The 19392-nt window shown below is 39.1% G+C and overlaps 2 protein-coding genes across 4 annotated transcripts; one reads left to right on the top strand and one right to left on the bottom strand.

Moving 5' to 3' along the window:
- The first annotated feature begins 2522 nt into the window (after window positions 1–2522).
- Window positions 2523–9840, top strand: drc5 (dynein regulatory complex subunit 5). Of its 3 annotated transcripts, none has more exons than XM_079642491.1 (5): window positions 2523–2597; window positions 4587–4730; window positions 5286–5851; window positions 6611–7060; window positions 8287–9840. In XM_079642491.1, the coding sequence occupies exons 2-5, from the start codon at window positions 4589–4591 to the stop codon at window positions 8476–8478; spliced, it is 1350 nt and encodes a 449-aa protein (XP_079498617.1). In that variant the 5' UTR covers window positions 2523–2597; window positions 4587–4588; the 3' UTR covers window positions 8479–9840. The 3 variants fall into 3 exon arrangements, with proteins under 3 accessions (XP_079498617.1, XP_079498616.1, XP_079498618.1); XM_079642490.1 differs by lacking the exon at window positions 2523–2597 and adding an exon at window positions 2987–4256 and having other exon boundaries at window positions 4569–4730; XM_079642492.1 differs by lacking the exon at window positions 2523–2597 and adding an exon at window positions 4242–4256.
- On the bottom strand, window positions 8456–18739 carry tmem151ba (transmembrane protein 151Ba). Its single transcript, XM_079642489.1, has 2 exons — window positions 18195–18739; window positions 8456–14957 (listed from the first exon to the last, which is right to left on the bottom strand). Exons 1-2 carry the CDS (start codon window positions 18276–18278, stop codon window positions 13515–13517), a joined length of 1527 nt encoding a protein of 508 aa, XP_079498615.1. The 5' UTR covers window positions 18279–18739; the 3' UTR covers window positions 8456–13514.
- Window positions 18740–19392: the final 653 nt, after the last annotated feature.

Here is a 19392-nt window from a genome sequence, read left to right on the forward strand (position 1 = left end):
CAAAAATAGATTTTACATCTTGGAAAGAAACTTCCAATTTTGCAAAATCACCCATTTTCTTGACAGCAACACACGTGCTGTGTAACCTAGCAACTAATGCAACAGCGCCTTGAGATCTGAATGTGTGTTTGTGTCCATTAAAAACTTGCCTATATGGGTATTTTTTAAGGCCAATATCAGTATATCTTTAGGCCAAATGTATTTTCACTTTGACTATACTTTTAAGCCAACTACAAACATAAAATCATGCATTTTACAACTAATGTAAAATATATTATACCAATTCCTGGAAAGATAATTTGAATTGCGGAGTACGACATAGGCCTAAGTATTAATGTAATTCTGGATCTCACCTAGTGTATAATCAGTAAAAAATTGCATAACCCTTTCTGAGAAACTTCCCCCTGATTTGTGTTTGTTGACAGCTGAATCATGCTGCCTTGTTTAGGAAGTGAATTGTCTCCCTGATCAGCGAACCTTCCTGTGACACTTCTTGTTTTGGATTCAGATAACACCGTGCTTCATCCCACACTGACTCCCCCCCCCCCCCCCCCCCCTTCACAGAGAGCTGGCCTCCCATGCAGAGGATGTCACGGCAGTCCAATAAAGCTGGAATACGAGGGGAGCGTGTGTCTGTCAGTCTGTATTACATGAGGACGACAGAGATGGAGGGCCTCTGGGCTACAGTCAGCTTCTCAACCCTCAGACTCTGGGAGCAACCTGAAGTCAGTAACAGCACCCTCTCTCTCTCTGATGTCTTTCTCTCTTGTCCTTTTGGTCATTTTAAATTGCATTCTACTTGTTTGGTTTCTCTTTTTGTAAAGTGTTTTGCATCACTTTGTAGACATTTGGAGTGTCTTTGTGGTTGAATGATGTCCCTTTTTGGTGGTTTTGTCTCTCCTTGTGATCATGTCACCTCTCTTTGTGATAATTAAAGAACTAAGAATGTATGTGTATGTTTTCTTTTTCTTTTTTTTTCCTTGTGTCTATTTTTATCTGTTTGTTTTTTTTATATTAATTTTTATTTTATTTATTTTATTTATTTTATTTATTTTATTTATTTTATTTATTTTATTTATTTTATTTATTTTATTTATTTTATTTATTTATTTTATTTATTTTATTAATTTTATTTATTTTATTTTATTTATTTTATTTATTTTATTTATTTTATTTATTTGTATACATGTATGTATGTAGGTACGTGTATGTATGTGCATGTGTACATGTGTGTGGGTATGTTCACACATGTATGTGTATGTGTATATGTGGGTATACATATGTGAGTATATGGGTACAAGTATTACTGTTACTATTCTTTATTCCCTTATCTATAAATGTTCTTTTAATATTATCTTCTACATTACTTTACTTTTACCTATACTATCTATTTTATTCAGTTAGTTATTTAATTTACTAGCTAGGACCGGGAGGGGGGGAAAGGGGAAAAATAAATAAAAATATTGACTGTATAAATGTAAACTCATTGTGCCTGACTCAATAAAAAAAGAAATTCAAAAAAAAAAGAAATTCAATCAAAATTGAACCGGGAAGACCCCAGATGCTATACATTTCGATAAAATGCCCATAATTCAATGTAAAAAAATTTTTTTAAAAGAGATGGAGGGCCTCTGGCCTACAGTCAGCTTCTCAACCCTCAGACTGGGAGCAACCTGAAGTCAGTAACAACACCCTCTCTCTCTCTGATGTCTTTCTCTCTTGTCCTTTTGGTCATTTTAAATTGCATTCTACTTGTTTGGTTTCTCTTTTTGTAAAGTGTTTTGCATCACTTTGTAGACATTTGGAGTGTCTTTGTGGTTGAATGATGTCCCTTTTTGGTGGTTTTGTCTCTCCTTGTGATCATGTCACCTCTCTTTGTGATAATTAAAGAACTAAGAATGTATGTGTATGTTTTCTTTTTCTTTTTTTTTCCTTGTGTCTATTTTTATCTGTTTGTTTTTTTTATATTAATTTTTATTTTATTTATTTTATTTATTTTATTTATTTTATTTATTTTATTTATTTATTTTATTTATTTTATTAATTTTATTAATTTTATTTTATTTATTTTATTTATTTTATTTATTTTATTTATTTGTATACATGTATGTATGTAGGTACGTGTATGTATGTGCATGTGTACATGTGTGTGGGTATGTTCACACATGTATGTGTATGTGTATATGTGGGTATACATATGTGAGTATATGGGTACAAGTATTACTGTTACTATTCTTTATTCCCTTATCTATAAATGTTCTTTTAATATTATCTTCTACATTACTTTAATTTTACCTATACATGTATCTATTTTATTCAGTTAGTTATTTAATTTACTAGCTAGGACCGGGAGGGGGGGAAAGGGGGAAAATAAATAAAAATATTGACTGTATAAATGTAAACTCATTGTGCCTGACTCAATACATTTAAAAAAATTAATTAAAATAAATTAAATCAAAATTGAACCGGGAAGACCCCAGATGCTATACATTTCAATAAAATGCCCATAATTCAATGTAAAAAAAATTTTTTTAAAGAGATGGAGGGCCTCTGGGCTACAGTCAGCTTCTCAACCCTCAGACTGGGAGCAACCTGAAGTCAGTAACAACACCCTCTCACTCTGATGTCTTTCTCTCTTGTCCTTTTGGTCATTTTAAATTGCATTCTACTTGTTTGGTTTCTCTTTTTGTAAAGTGTTTTGCATCACTTTGTAGCCATTTGGAGTGTCTTTGTGGTTGAATGATGTCCCTTGTTGGTGGTTTTGTCTCTCCTTGTGATCATGTCACCTCTCTTTGTGATAATTAAACAATAAATTAGATTAGATTAGAATTCCTTTATTGTCACTACACATAGTACAGCGAAATTCCAAGCATTCCCGATGGTGCAATCACACATAACAGACAGTATTATAATTTTTGACAATCCAAGCCAAACATTTTTAATGTATAATATATAGTGACTATAATTGGACCTATGATACATTGAACAGTACACCATACAAATACAATCACAATACGTTCAAGGCAGTAAAAAATGTAAACAAGTCAATAAGTAAGTTATTGCACATGTATTTATCAGTGCAGTTGATAATTACAAAACTAGAAATAAATATGTGTTCTATAAAAACGGTATGAGGTGGTGAAGTTGGATGTAAACATGTAATTAGTTGAGCTTGAGCATAAGTTCAGTTCAGTTCCATTTGTGGTGTGATTGTCTGGCTGTGATCAGCTCATGGCATTGGGGTAGAAGCTGTTCTTATGTCTATTTGTCCGTGATTTGATGGACCTGAACCGTAGCAACCTCAAAGAAAAGGCTAAGACCCCGGACCCTCCTAACCTGTTCAGTAATCTGTCCATCCTTTTGGCTCTCAGCATCTGAACCACAATCAGTTTTTGGTGCATTATGTACCTGACTCTATCCATGTCATGGCAGTATTAAATAGCTACAGCTGACAAGGGAAGGGTTTGAAAAATAATATTCACCTCTATTTCAGTCTTGTTTTTACACTTTTTTGAAAACCAGAAAGCCATATTTTATTGTTTTTTTCACTTTTTTTCTGTTATTTAATAACAACCAGGATTCTCCTAAGTTGATATTCAGTGATATATACACGCCCACACAGCTTTCCACCTGCTCTGTGTTGTTGTTTGTATGAAAGATGGATTCACTCCAGTATGCTTATCCAAAAAGCCCATGCTCCATCTGCCAGCTTTGCAGAATCCAAATGTTCCTCACAGCGTGATCAGGCCGAACACTGCTGCAGCTCCAGCACAGCCTCCTGTAACACTGATGTCACACAGACCGACAAATACAATAATTCGGCAGTCCTATCCATTTTTTGTCGAACTTTTTGGGATGCATAATTGCATCCAAGTGGGCTGCTTTAAAAATAAAGTCATAAGTATTGTGTTGCATTCCTGAAAATCGGAAATTCAGCTTTTATAACAGTTATATTTATGCAAAGCTATTGTTAACTCACAATTCCAATTTCTACACCCTGTTTTCTCCACAATTCCTTTATCATATATCCTCTAAATAGTAGCAACACATGTAAATGCGAAAAGGTTTAGCTAGTTACAGCATGTTTAAAAAAATAAAAACACTTGCCGTAAACGTAGACTGGCCATAACCATAGACTGGGCCGTAACGCAAGGTAACGGTCAGTGCTGAGTGCTCAGATGTCCGAGGTTCAGAAAGTAAACACGGAGCGTCCTGTTACCAAGGAGACGATTTTAGCCCATTCCAGTGCACTGCAGGTAAAGTTAACGTTTGAATGGACTGCATTCAGTTATTTGTATGTAATTATATGCTTTTAAACCAAGTTAAGCATGACTATTTTTTCCAGTTTTCATAACGATTTACTGGACAGCAGTTGTAGTTAAATATAAAAATGTTAGCTAACATTAGCATGAGGGGTCTGCGAGCTCATAACTTTTTTAGAAACAGTTTTGGCTAGCAACAGAATGTGGCTGCACACGGTAGCTGTATTTATAGAATTACTTATCGTGTATGTATACGTTTATTTGAAATACTATGCTGTGATGTGCAACTTTTAATGTCTCTTTAAGGTTTTCTTAATCCTGCAGCCATGTCCAGGTCCCCTGACCCCCCTGAGGCTGCAGACCCCAGGCAGTTGAGGAGGATCATCGCTGAAGACGCTCACTGGTTCCTGAACACAGTGCCTTCTTTATCCAACCTCTGTCTGCAGTCTATTGTGAACCACTTCGAGGGTATGCTGTGGTTTTAAATATAGTTTTTATAAGGGTTGGTTCAGATTACATTGAAATGTAGTCAGTTTCCTCAATACAAACTACATCATTTTGGATTAAGAAACTAAATCTATTGGACTACAAATGTTAATGAAATCTAAATAGCTTTTAATATTTCAAATCTCAAAATAGTTCACCTTGTATTGAAAAAATGGACAGAGCCACAAAAAATTATTCCAGAAATATTATTATTTGTTTACTTTTTAAACATGTCTCACTTAATTAGATATTTAAATAGCAAAGGAAATGCAAATATTACCATTAATTATCATGAAAGAAAGTTTCAAAATTGCCATATTTTCAAGACGTGATCAAATTCATCAAGTAATCTATGCCAATGTAACTATAATCCTATTGCATTTTTTAAATGTAATCTGGGTTGAATATAGTAAAATATTGTAACACATAATCCACATTACATGTAATCCGTTACTACCCAAATTGATGTTAATACACACACTTTTACCCACTTACCTTTTATATAACTGGAACTTTTTTCAAACTTTCCTGTTACAGAAAGCCCCATATGGGAAGACCTTTCCCCCGTCCACAAAGACTTTGTGCAGGAGAGACTGTCCACCTCCATGCCCCTGCATGTGACAGCCAACCTGATCCACGACGGGGTGTACTGGAAGCGCTGCTGCGAGAAGTGGGGGGGCATTCGTGACCTAACTCATTATGGCAACAGCTGGAAACGAATGTTCTTTGAGAAGCACATGGAGAACATGATTGAGCTTTTTATCCCAGATGTAACGGAGCCAAAGACCTTTGTAGAGATGGTTCCTCTTTGTAAGGACTACATCAAGAGGCTAAACATCTCCCAGCTCCTGCCGCCTGTCACGGAGCCGCAGAAGGATGAGGAGGAATATGGCTCCGAGTTGGTCATGGAAAATGAGGACGGACCCTCCATGGACCACTTTGACTTTAACATCATGCTCGACAAGCTGACAAACCTGGAAGAGTTCCATGTAGTGTACAGGGTCAAACAATGTGGTCTGAACTTCGAATGTAAGATGTTTGAGATGACCCACAGAGATTGTGAGTCCCTCGCCAAGGCTGTGAAGTCCTGTAAGACTTTGAAGGTGAATAATGATTCCTCTTTACTAAACCGTGCAGCCTTTTGTAGCTCCTTTGCTTAAATATGTGGAGTATGTTTGCCAGCTGCAAGGCATTATTTACACATTTTACAGTCCCTGATGTCCTGAAACAGGAACATTGTTGTTGGAGCTGCACAAGCAGGAAATTCATGCTCTATTTATGTCAAATAAAAAACTGCAGGGCCTCTGGCTGCAACCTAAATAAGTCACTATTTGACAAAAGTTTTGTCACATTAATTTTGCTACTGCATGAAAACAGGGAACGAATCCGCTACTGATCTCTGTGCAAGACATGGAAACTGTACAACATATTATTGGACCTGTTATCAAGCCTCGAGCTCATGAGTCAACTACATTTTCACTTAATAGTTAAGATTAAAATATACTAGAATAAACATAGAAAAATGCCAACGACAATTTCCTCGACGCAAATTCTGACCGCTTGTGTCCGAAATGTAAAGATATTGAAGTGCCAACGATAAAACAAGAGAAAATCAGCAAAGCCTCACATCAGAACAGTAATCAGACTATTATGTTATAGTGTATAAAAGTGCTCACCTCATGTATAGAAGCATGTGCGAAACAATGCCTCATTGTTCTGTGTTTTTGTGGCGCGTTCATACTGTCAAAGGAAAATTAGCAGCTCGTACTTTTACATTCCACGCCCCATGACATCTTATCTGTGCTCTGGTCTATTCAGTTGTTTGTTCAACTCATCATCTTCATAATATCTTGTTTCCACAGATTCTAAGGCTCAATCTAAGCCACATGGAGGACACAAAGTGCCGGCTGCTGGTGAAATACCTTCTGGACCACCCGTCCCTGAGGGAGCTCGACCTCTCTCACAACTTGATCGGAGACAAAGGAGCCAGAGCCATCGGGAAGCTGCTCAACAGGAGCAGCCTGGAGACCCTGAACCTGTGTGACAACAATATCGGAGGCCCCGGGGCCAAAGCTCTAGCTCATGCCTTGTCCATGAACTCTACCCTGTTGTCACTCAACCTGCGTCTGAACCGTTTGAGAGATGAGGGGGGGCAGGCGATCGGGAAGGCCTTGCTGAACAACAACACCCTGCTTCTCCTGCACCTGGGAGCCAACGAGGTCACATGGCCCTCTGCCATCGCTCTGTCTAAAGTGCTGGTTCAGAGAAGCACCCTTAAGAGCCTCAATCTCTCCTGCAACAACCTGGGAGTGGTAAGTCAATTGCTTTTACTACACGCTTATGACCAGAGAGGGCAATTCAAATGAAGTTGAACCTGAGGGCGGTGCCAGAGAAAAGGCCATGTTGTCAATCATCCATATCAAAGGGTAAAGCTTGCCAAGCTTAATTTGTTCAAATTGTTTTTAGAACATTATTCATTCAGCTCAATGTCGTATAAATGCTTATCGCTATTTACAAAAAGGAACCATAAAATTATATTATCTATATTCAGATAAAAGAAGACAATAAACAGATTGTGCAAATTCAACACCATTGTATTTTCTGATTGGAACAGTATCGAAAATAATTACACAAAAAAGAAGGACAAATATTCAAATTGAGGGAAAAAATGTACAAGTTAAAATAAATAACATAGACATAAAATAAAAAATCTTAGAATATAGAATTAAGACGTGGCACTAATTGTATTTGTCAAACTATTAATGTCAACTCTCAATTTTTCACAACTTTTTTTTAACGTTCCAAGAAAAATGTATTGAAACAAATAACCTTCATATTACTAAATGAAAGGAATCGTACATCTATAAATCAATATATAAATGTTTTTCCAAAAAAAGGGGGCAAGGAGAAATGTGTTCAAAATGTTATCTTTTAAATTGTGTTTCTTTAAGAACTAGCACAGCGCGTGGCTCTCTGTGTAAGATCTTATGGAACACTGGGTTATCTTCAAATACTGGATTTCCGTCCTAAGGCATGCTGGTGCCTGCACAGACAGCATGCCTTGGAGAAAACAGACAGAATAGCTTGAAAGAATCAGTGCCATAAATTATTCATAGATATGTGTGGAAAACATGAAATAATGGAAAGCTACAGTCAGTAAGTAAGTGAGTGTTTCCCTGTGAGAGGTAGATACGGTTTTCCCCTTCTCATGCTCTCTACCTCTTTATAAAGAGACTGGAATACACTGCGGAAAACCAAAAATCACACGCATAGCAGAAATGCAAAATGCCCCACCATCAATATCTGTGACCTTGGTTCACAGAAATAGAACGCCTGCTTCAGACATAGCAATAAAACATTGGTGACACTCACAATAAGCAGTTTAGAAAGCGTGGGCTATTTCAGAGCGCAAGAGTTGCCCGAGGGGGGCGGGGGGGGATTTTTCAAGGTTAACAAGACTGTGATGTGTTTAACATGGACATGCATCAGTGCCAAATGTGTTGGTTTGTTAGTTCTCTCTGACTCTCTGTGTGTGCAGGATGGAGGTAAAGCTCTGGAGGAGGCCATGTCCAACAACAGCAGCCTGACAGAGTGCGATATCCGTCTGACGGAGGTTGAGGAGCAGAGCGCGTCCTTCGTCAACCAGGTGGTGTGGACAAACCAGAGTTTAGAACAAAGAAGACACGCTCGGGAAAGTAAAACCAAAAAAACATCAACAGTTGTTTATTGAAATACAAACCCATATTCATTTGTGTTTAATTCCTGCTGTCCAGTATTCATTAAGCCACAGAGCTTGGCTGCTATTGGTTGATTTTTAACAAAATGTCAGCACCCACAAAAACACAACATATTGAGTTATCTTGTCCATAGTAACATCTATCTACTGCACCTTTGGATTATTACTATTTGCAGCTTTGAATTATTGTGCCTATTTCAAATTTTGTTTTGTAGATTTTCCATACACAGATAATTGGCACAAAATATAAATGGTGTAAACATGTGTAAAAACCACGAGATAGTGATATTATGTGTTATCATATCATAGCATATTAAAACATAGATCATGTATACATTTTACTAGTGTATCACTGGGGTAATAAGAAATAGTTTGTATAGTTCCTAACCCTGACGTTATAATTTGTTGCACGTCTATTCATTTGGTTTCAGCAAGTTAAAATAAATACAAAATATATAGTTAATCATTTCCAATTGCATTCAATTTGTTATCAACATAGGTTTGAATGTAAACAAAATGATATTCGGTGCAGCCTTAAATCACATTCTGACCTTTTCTTACAATTGTCATGAATTCATTTTTCACACAGTTTTTTGTGAGCATTTCAGTTTATTGATGAGCCTTTTTGTCATTCTGATACACAGATTTAGTTTTCAGTCCTTATGTAACATCAAGGCCACGTTGTGGTGGTGTTAGAATACATACACTCTCTTGTTGTTGTTGTTGTTGTTGTTGTTGTTGTTGTTGTTGTTGTTGTTTTTAAACCTATATCTACTGACCAATAATATAGAAGAACTTTGCTTAGTGGCAACAAAACATTTTAACTAATAATCTTGCAAAACTATTAATTGTTTTCCTAGAATCTTTCCAAGAGAGGCCTTCTGTAATGGTGGACTAGCACACAGAGACATCTACATAGGATAAATGGCTATCAATAATAACCCAATCATTTTCCTTAAAACAAATGTCCTTGTGAAGTGTATCAAATATGTTTTTAAAACGTAAATATGGGATTAAAGGGAAACAAACACCATCAAATAGCAAATGTTGCCTGAATCATTTTTTACAGCGGATTGTATTGCCGTTTTTGACCAAACAAACCTACCATTCTACATCTGCACATTAAAAATGTCCCTGCCTCTCTTACCACTAATTGTGCGACACATTCCGCTAAGCAGTTCAATTTCACTGCTACGCCGATGACATCCAACTTTATATCTCAACAAAAACCATCACCCCCACAACACACTCCACTCTCACCAACTGTCTCTCAGAAATAAAAGCATGGATGCAAACAAACCATCTTCAACTGAACAGTGCCAATCAGACATCATCATCATCATCATCGGACCCCCATCCCGGACCAAAACCAGCCAGATTTTCAACTTCACCCTTGACAGCAACACTCAACCCATCAGAGACTGCACTGACCTCACCACCTTCAAAAAACGTGTGATTTTTGTTGTATTGCTTGATTTTAATGTGACTTTAACTATATTTATTTGCTGTTCTTTTCTTTTCACTATCTCTGTGAAGCGACTTTGAGCACCTTTAAAAGTGCTTACAAAATAAATCTATTATTATTATTATAAGCACAAGATCCCTATCGACACTTTCATATTTTATTCACAATACAAACCCTTCCTGCCTTGAAAATCATTTAAATATAAAAAACAAATCCCCAGAGCATTATTGAGTGAAAGAGAACATATCATATCAACAACCTAATCTACTTCATACACATGATAAAGGGTTCAGTGCTTCGCATGACAAAAGCTTCAATGCTGCTAACAGTCGTCTACGGAGGTAAAAATGCCTAGTTATGAATCTAGTCAGATTTATAACCCTTTTAAATGGGTTTTTTGTTACTGTTGTTATGTAAACATTTCACCGGTAAACACAGTTTTTTATATACAGACGTATGGATCACAGTGAAGCCATGTGAGAGGCTTGTTGCTAATGAAGGACATAATGTGACGTCTTCAGTAAAAAACAGTGAGTAAAGTCCAAAATCCTTTTCTAAATAGATTTTACTTTTTTTTTCTTGTGGATTTAGCATGCTGTTGTGGTGTTCTTATATTTGTACACTTTACCCCACAGTACACGGACAGTATATTATTGCATGCCTTTTGACCAATGCATGCTAGGATATGTCCTTAACGAGAATCTCAATGAATTAATAAATGCATTTAAATCGCTGTCTTATTTGGTTTCCTGCTGAACGTTGCGTAGCATAACACCTCTTATCCATTAAGGGATAGTTAGACATTGTTGTGAAAAATGCTTATTTGTTTTCTTACTGATAGTGAGATGACAAATCAATACCAATCTTATGGCGCATTTCCACAGCAGGGCCTCGCACGGCTTAGTACGGTATAGTTAGGCCTTGGTAGGCCAGGCTCACTTTATGCTGCGTTTTTACAGTTTAGTAGCTGGGGCAGTAACTATAGTAACGCAGTGTAGGCGGAGCCGTGACGTCATATTCAATGCGAACCACAAAACCAGCCGTTAACTGTTAGCCCTCAGAGCTCACAGCTCCTAATATCTGTTCAGAAACAAGACAAAAGTTAAACAAGTACAAACCACAGACTGTCTGTGTCATGGCGAATACAGTCGCTGGTTTATTTATGTCTGTATAGGCCGTTGTTGTGAGTGTGGACGGTCGGAGCATTTACAACGTTAGCTTAGCCAATCTCAATTCAGAAAACACGCATTTTAAAAGGTTTTTCGCCTGCCATCTGTCTGCAGACTTGTCAAAGCATTAATTCATGTTTTTTACTAACTGGTATCAGTATGTTGTTACTTCGGCATCATTTTGAAACGTGTATTACAATTAAATCACGGTAAAATATGTTCCTTTTGTTGTAGTTGTAGCCACCTTGCCAGCGATTCTCTCTGACCATTCAGCAGTCGAGTGTTTACGTCACTAGTTTAGAATATTCAGCCCGATTATTGGCCTGGTAAGAACATCGAATTTGGAGGCCCAGAAAAAAGGTGAAAAAGTAGCCCTGAGCCCCTAGCGGAAAAGCAAAAGAAAAACGGGCCGGGTTTAGCACGGCACGCTTAAACCGTGCTACGCGCTGCAGTGGAAATGCATCATATATATATATATATATATAGGGGCTTGGACTGGGAGCTGTAGGGTCCCCGGTTAAAGTCCCCGAACAGACTTAAATATGGAGTGTGGACTGCTACTTGGAGAGGTCCCAGTTGCTATAAAGATAGTCTGCGACTCCAAACTAAAAATGCTATATAATGAGTATGGCTAATTGTTTACAACTGTTCAGTGCAGGGTCATTATTGTGACATGAAGAAACACCATATGTCCAACCACAGGCAAGATTATATTTAATATTCATGGACATTCTAATGGTTTTTATGGCCGTCAGGAATTGGGGAGAATGAATTTATCTTCACCTTCAGGTCTTATGAGTTGTAGGCTGCAGTTCTACATTGATCTCTCTAATTCTATATTCTATAGTTTAAATTACCTAATATTTGGCAGTTTTGGCATGCCTGATTTGTATCCTCCCATTTATTGTTGTGCATGGCTTGGCTGTACAATAATATTCGCCATGACTAACATACTGCATGAGGTCATTTCAGAGGATGTTCTTTAAAGTAATCATGTCATATTATTAAATCTGACACTATCAGTAGTGAATCCAGGCCTCTGCCTATTTCCAGCATCTTTGATGGCAAGCTCTCTGATATGCATCAGCAGCAGCATCAGTGTACGAGAGCATGGGTTATATCATGAGGGGAATCATTTGAAAACATTTAGATTTTTTTAACCTTGTGTGTGTTGAAAATTACTTATATCACATTTCTCCAATGAGCTTTTACAGGTAGGAATTCAACTTGATTTGATGTGATGTTAAAATGAGATTAATTTAGTTATGATAGCTTATGCTCTGCAGTAACAGTTAATCGCTAGGCACTTAAACAAAGAGGTAGCTAAAGAAATATTGCCTAATATAAAATTAAATGCATCTTTGAGATTTTTAGACTTGCTGAGTTAACACTGAACTATTCATATTCTGGTAAGTTTTATTATTTTGTAGTAAAAAAAAGGTTAAATGATTTGGTAATTGATAGTTTGAAGAAGTTGTTATTTATTCAATTTGAAGATCTCGTGTCCTTTAGCCCTCCTGTGCTAAATTATTCATCGACTGTGCTGCTATATTTAGGAAGCCAGGAAGTATAATGTCATCGCAGCCGAGCCGATTTCAGCTAACTTGATATTTCTGCATCTGCATCCGACATTCATTTTTTAAACTGTGGAAATCTATTACTTAGAAAATTGATTATTGACTTTGAATGACAGATTTTAACCAGCGTTTAACATGTGTATGTTTTTTATGCTAAATTTGAGCCTTAAGACCTGTATTTTGTTTCAGCAAACATCTCGTCGTCTGTAACTTATGCATTGACAAGAAGGCTGATATTTTTGCATTTTACCTCACAGTTCAGCAAATTGACTCACAAGAAGTGTGAAATATTTAAATTTGAAATATTTATGTTATTTCCCATTCACAAGTCCAATAATTCCTATTCCTTTCATCTCTTGGCAATTGAATAGGCTACCGCTGAGTCATACCCATAATAGGCTTCAAATACTACTCATGTTAATCATCAAGTCCTTGACTGTGACTAAGATCTACAAATATGGCATTTACAGTAGGATGTGAATCCCCTTGGTTTTCCTTGGTTCTTTGACTCTTGTCCTTGTTGACGCTGTACAACATTATGTGACACATTTTGGTCCTTTAAAACCATATTTCCTATAACAGTCTTATAAACAGCATCAGGTCTGTTTTATCCAGACTATGCTACATGGACTTTCCCATGTGTACTGGTTCTTGTTTGTTGAGGCTATAGTTTCTTTAGAAATTAGAAAAAAATCCTTGTTTGTGGTAACTTGCAGAGTTACCAATGTTGTAGAAGGGGGAAGCAGAAGTCAGTGTTAGCTGAGCCCTTTCCCCTCTGTTCCTGTGTTGCTACAGTCTATTCTCAAAGTGCTCTGTGTGTCATAGAGAAGTCTCCACACAGGAGCCGTTTCTGTGCAGGGAGCGGTGGTCGTGGTTGAGGCAGCCCTCGTTGCGATGTACAATGAGCACAGGGAAGCAGAGAGCGTCCTGGTAGTCTGGAGGGTTCTCCTCACTGCTCTGCTGGCCTGAGAGGCAGCGAGTGCTCTCTCTGGGGCAGGGCCGCTCGTTCAGGCTGCCGCTGCTCCTCCACAGGCAGCTCCGCCTCGAGCCGTACAGCCGACCCAGAGAGAAGCGGCTGGCGCTGAAGGGGATTCGGGGGCTCCCTGTGTTGCAGATGCTGAGGGCGCTGCGAGAGAAGATGGAGGAGCTGCTGATGGCACGGTGGCAGCGTTCACAATTCTGCCTGTAGCTGTCGTAACCTCCACACACAGAGTGGTTGTTAGAGCTTCCAGAGAGCTGAGACAGATCCATGAGAACTGCCTCCGAGTAGCTGGGCACCAGCTGCTGGTTGGATCGGATGTGCCACTCCAGCTCCGTGCTGTCGATCGTGTTGACTCGTGGGATGTGTCTGCATTGTGGCTGCTCCTCAGATGGCGTTGCTGGCACAAAGTCAAAGCCAAACAGCTTCTCTACATGGTAGTGTACACAGGCCGTGCGGTACTCTATCAGCACGCGCAGCGGCCAGGAGAGCGTGAAAGCAGCTGCCGCCCAGAAAGTGGAGTTGGCTGCATACCAGGGAAGGTGATTTGGGTCAGAAAAGGCAACCATGTTCTCTTTAAAGTCTACATTCTTCAGGTGCATCCCCTCACGGGCCTCCATGTAGTCGTCCTGGCCCTCGTTATCTGTGAAGAAACTGGCCCGCTGCGTCAGGTAGGAGTTCTCCGACTCCACATTGGCAAAGCTAAAGCACTTAGTGAACCTCAGCCGGGTGATAGGGAAGTCCTCCATGCCCAGCAGCTGCTTCGCGATGTCCTTAACCCCACAGTTCCCGTGGTCAAACTCTGCCTCAGCCACGTGTGTGTTGACTCGCTCGTGGTAGACCTGGGTGGTGGTGTAGGCATCTCCGTTACGGTAGCGCGTCACCTGCCGCGTCCTCCTGATGTAATGGTAGCTGATGGCCTTCCACCAGATGCAGGGCGTAGCCTGCTGCATTCGCTGGATACGCTCCGCCACGCTTTCCACATCCACCTTGTACTGCAGGTCGTTCCTGGTGTAGCAGTGCCAACACTCCACCAGGTAGACCACATAGAGCATGACCAGGAAGGCCAAAGGGATGTAGATGTAGCCGTTGGAGCAGGGACTGTCGTGGTACATCATAGACTTTCCCTTGTAAGCGCTGTCGAAGGAGAGGCGTGTGACCTTGGTCACCTGGCACCAGGCCATCACCCCCACGCAGCCGTACATCAGCAGGGACAGCAGCAGGCATTTCCAGTGAGTCTCCTGACACAGGGATTTACTCAGGGACTGCTTCTGGGGCCGCTGCTACAGAGAGGATAAGAAAACAGCAATTTTACAATATTGAAAATATGTTCGGTTTATATTCTTCCCTGAAAGTAAATTGGAACATCTGTTAGTAATTGAGCATGAGACGATGACATATTATATCACAGGTCGCAATAAAAAACACTATAAATAACAATCAAAGTGAATTTCCATTATAAGGATATAAGTGAATATTGTCACATCATGGTAGAGAATTTATGCATTTGGTAAATTCAGTTTGTACTATCTGTCAATTCTTGTGAATATGTCCTGTGAAATGTTCCTATTGTTCCGAGTACTTGTAATAACACACTTTAATATAAAATTGGAATTAAGTTAATGAACAAGTGTGACCTAGTATGATCTAAATTCAAGTCAGTTATAAAGTTAGTAGTGGTTAAAATGTAGTGGCTCACGCATATAAAATATTTAAGGAAATATTCTGCGTTGTAAGTGTTTTTGCATAGTTTATGCATGAGCCGCCAGCCATTTGCTCATGCCTTGGTCTGTGCTTGTTATATTCAGAAGACTCACCCACTTTTAAAAAAAAAAAAAAATCAAATTCAAGGAAAAAGTCTGATTAATGCAAAAGGACAAAATAAAGTATATATGTTAATTTCAGTAAGGAACACCGGGAGCTTCTGCCTGACCATGATGCATGGGTTTATTTAAATGTGGTATTGAGGATAGAAAATAACTAAAAGAGCAGAAATACATTGGAGGGGTGGATCCCACACTTAATGTCAAGCCAGCCAGAGAGGAAGCAGGCGTTTGACTCTGGCAGCACAAAGCTGGTGCCATCTTTTATCACCGTGGGGCACAGCGACACGCTACACAGACCTGGCAGAGATTCAAAAGCTCCAGGAAGGATGAATTATAACAAAAGAAATGATTTGCATAACAGACACTGCACTTGGGCACATCCTCCTGAATCTAACACTTGCACTGTAGCAGCAGTTACTCAGTTAAAAAAAGAGAAAAGGTTATCCTCTCCAGCTCTCACATAGGTCATCCCGGGCATACGTGTGACCACAACAACCAGCACCATTGCATTGATGTATTGAATTCAATATGTCAACTGTGTGCTCTTCGAGTGACAGGCGAACATAAATAATAGATGTTTCTTCTCCATAATTATCTTCCCCACCTTGGCCGTATGGTCCCTGAGTCCCTTAGCAACCCAAGGCTACACCCCAAAGGGTAAAAGCGATTAACATGGATTCCCCTTTTGAGATGAACCTACTGCAGAAGGGATATTAGCTCAGTAACATCCTGCACACGCTCACTAACTAGAATCAATATAACATGACATACTTTATGTTACACTTAACAGCCTCTGTTTAGCCAATAATGAATAGTCGTGTGAATGGACACATTTGAAAGAAACCAAATATACTGTGGTAGTATTTGATTTAAAAAGTGCTTCTAAATTAAACTAATATAATCGAGAAACAGCAGTAATATAGACATTTTCAGGTTCATTAAAGTGAAGAGCACATAATTCAATTACAAGCTAGTTTCACCCTTGAGCCAAGAATGATATCAGCGACGACGAATTGCTTAAATGAGGACCAACTGGACTAAAAATAACTTCAATTAAAACTCCCTGATTGAGATCATATCAAAGATCTGTTGATTATGGATATTATAATGGGATTCAAACGAGGAAGTGACTTGAACACATTTCTGATGTTTTAGACAGAGACATTCCTGTGGCTCGGTTGAAAAGCATGACCAAGCTATTAATAAGCATACAGGGCGGGAATTACCTGACACGTCTGTCACGCAGGGACACAAAGGCAGATGAGAGAGGGGAAACCCAGCATTTTATCTCCAATGTGGATTGTTTAAAGATAACAAATCATGAAGTTGAACTGTAAGGTTTTAAAAAATGAGCAGATTTTTAAGCAGATTAAAAAAACTGCATCAGCATTGCACCTTATCGCAATGTATTGAATCGTTACTCCTTGTATCATGATTAATTTTGTGTTGCCAGATTCTTACTAATCTCTCCTCTTACATTATGTTTTAAAGTTATAGGAAAAGCCTCCTTAGCTGGCAGGAGGCTCTTTTTTATATCTGGCATCTGTTTGCAATTGTGCCATATTTGATTGAATGTCCCTTCACACAAAAATGCAAACAAGTTTTTACCAAGGTACAGGAAACAACAGCACCTTTGGAATTCCCAGTAAATATTGTGGCTTTTACTAGACCATTACATTATATAGATGCGTTACGTTTCCTCAATTAAAGAGCCTTAGAGTAAAATGAAAAGTTTTGGTTTACACAGGAAGAATTAGATCCATAAAAAAGCTGGTTATGAAATGTAATCAATATTTTAGATTTCCTTTTTTTTTTATTAAGAACGGAGAAGCTTCACAGTTCATGAGACTCATCCACGGTGGTTGGCGCCCGGCCTTAACTAAGTGCCTCTCTCACTCATGAACACTCTCCCTTGACATAATAAGACCAGCGGGAGTTATATAAAAAAAACTCTTGTGTAATGGATATGTAACGTATCCAACATGTGTGTTTGAAGGGGAAGTAAACACAGTGAAAGAGGAAGAAATATTTCATTTCTTACACACAGAAAAGATCCCTATTTAATCAACATGTCCCCATGCAGGAAACTTTTGAACCAGCCTGTTATAATGGTGTCAACACAAGGTATGCAACAGAATAGGTTTGTTCAATTTAACATGTCACGCCTGTTGGCACAAGAGTTTAAGTCTTTGCCTTTAAAGTAACTAACCCACATTGATTTAGTCCCTGTTGGGAGTTTATTTATGGGAAAAACTGTTGTGACATTTTTAAAGAAAAAAGCCATTATTATATGTTATCATTTGAACAATTACTGGGATTGTATACTACTTCCAGGGCCTTTTTAGACCATTTGTAGGACACACAAGAGGTCCCCAAACCTCATTTTGGAAACGTATCTGTAGATGGGACAAACAGGAGTAGGTCCATGCACGTTCACATTCTCGGGTGCGCGCTCGGACGCACAGGTTCACTTATGACTGCATATTATAAACAGCTGTATTAATACAACTTATTCCAAGTGCTTGATGTAAACTGGCGCCAATTAAACCCTAATGTAAAAAAGCTGATTTTCATGAAATTATTGGGATTCCCACTGAATATATCACCCTAATTAAAAGATGAATTTGCCCCTAAAGTGCATGCTTTGGGCAAGAAAATTGGCCTTCACATCGCAGACAAACAATGTTTCCTCACCTCCTCTCGGGGGCTGTCCGGCTGCTCTTCTGGGAGGGTGGTGGTGCTGCTCTCACTGGCCGTGGCAGCCGATGCTGGGGACATGGTGATAACGGTACCCAAACCGGGTCATGGGTCTCCAGATGGAATGGGGGTTTTCCAAATCGGGGTGAAACATAAATACGCAGAAAACCCCTCTGCGCATCATCCAAAACAGACCCGTCCGGCCGGAGCCCAACCGCTGAAAACACGCATCCTTCCTTGGTCCTCCAGGTGGGCAGACTTCGCTGGGTGAATCGCCTACGGGAATCCTTGCATTGTGCCTCGCATGAAGCGCAGAATAGCCTGGTACTCCCCCGCGGTGCACCGACTAGATGCTGGTGAAGATTGCTGCAAAGGATGCGATGTTTGGAAATGGTGAAGGCGGCAGTGAGCTCCTGTCCCTGAAGGCAGCAGTGCCCATGGCAGCCAGTAGAGCTGTGGAGCAGGACAAAGACGACAGGCACGTGTGAGCAGACACCCCGACACCACAATGTAAATAACACACACACACGCACACAAATACACATACACACACATCCCTGTTCAACAGAATCACAACACAGAGGCGGTGTTGCAAAAAGAAACCCACCCCCTGCATCTCATCAGCTGCATCACCTTATCTGTGAGGACCACTTATCATAATATTATCCCCTTTAAAAAAAAAAGTGGGCTTGCTGACTTTATGATCACAGTACGGTTATTGCTGGAAAAACCGCTAATTAGGCTAAAGCTTGGCATTTTATATCATAATCAAACATAGTATTACACATATACCATAACAACATAGTGTTTATAGGATATTACAATTTTTGCATTTTTATAGTTAGAATACGTACATAAACAAAATACATAGATAAACAAAATTCAAAAAAAGTTAGTTCTGCTGTTTAATCACACAACACTGATTAATTAGCTTGTTTGACTTCTCAACTCTTGCCATTTCTGTATCCACAGCACTATTTATTCAAACCATTACCAGACAATCCTGGCACACATACCCTTGTTTACAATAGCCCACAGGATGGACATTGGACTGGACTGCTGGCATAAAATGTAATAAGTAAACTCAACATTATAGATATTATGGAAACAGATGGCAGCTCTTGGCAGTAGACGTTTCTCTCTGCCAGTCAGTATTGTTTTATAGACTATGAATCTGGCCCTGAGCAGTAGCCAT

Source organism: Notothenia rossii (assembly GCF_949606895.1).
Source record: "Notothenia rossii genome assembly, chromosome: 8".
Lineage (NCBI taxonomy): Eukaryota > Metazoa > Chordata > Actinopteri > Perciformes > Nototheniidae > Notothenia > Notothenia rossii.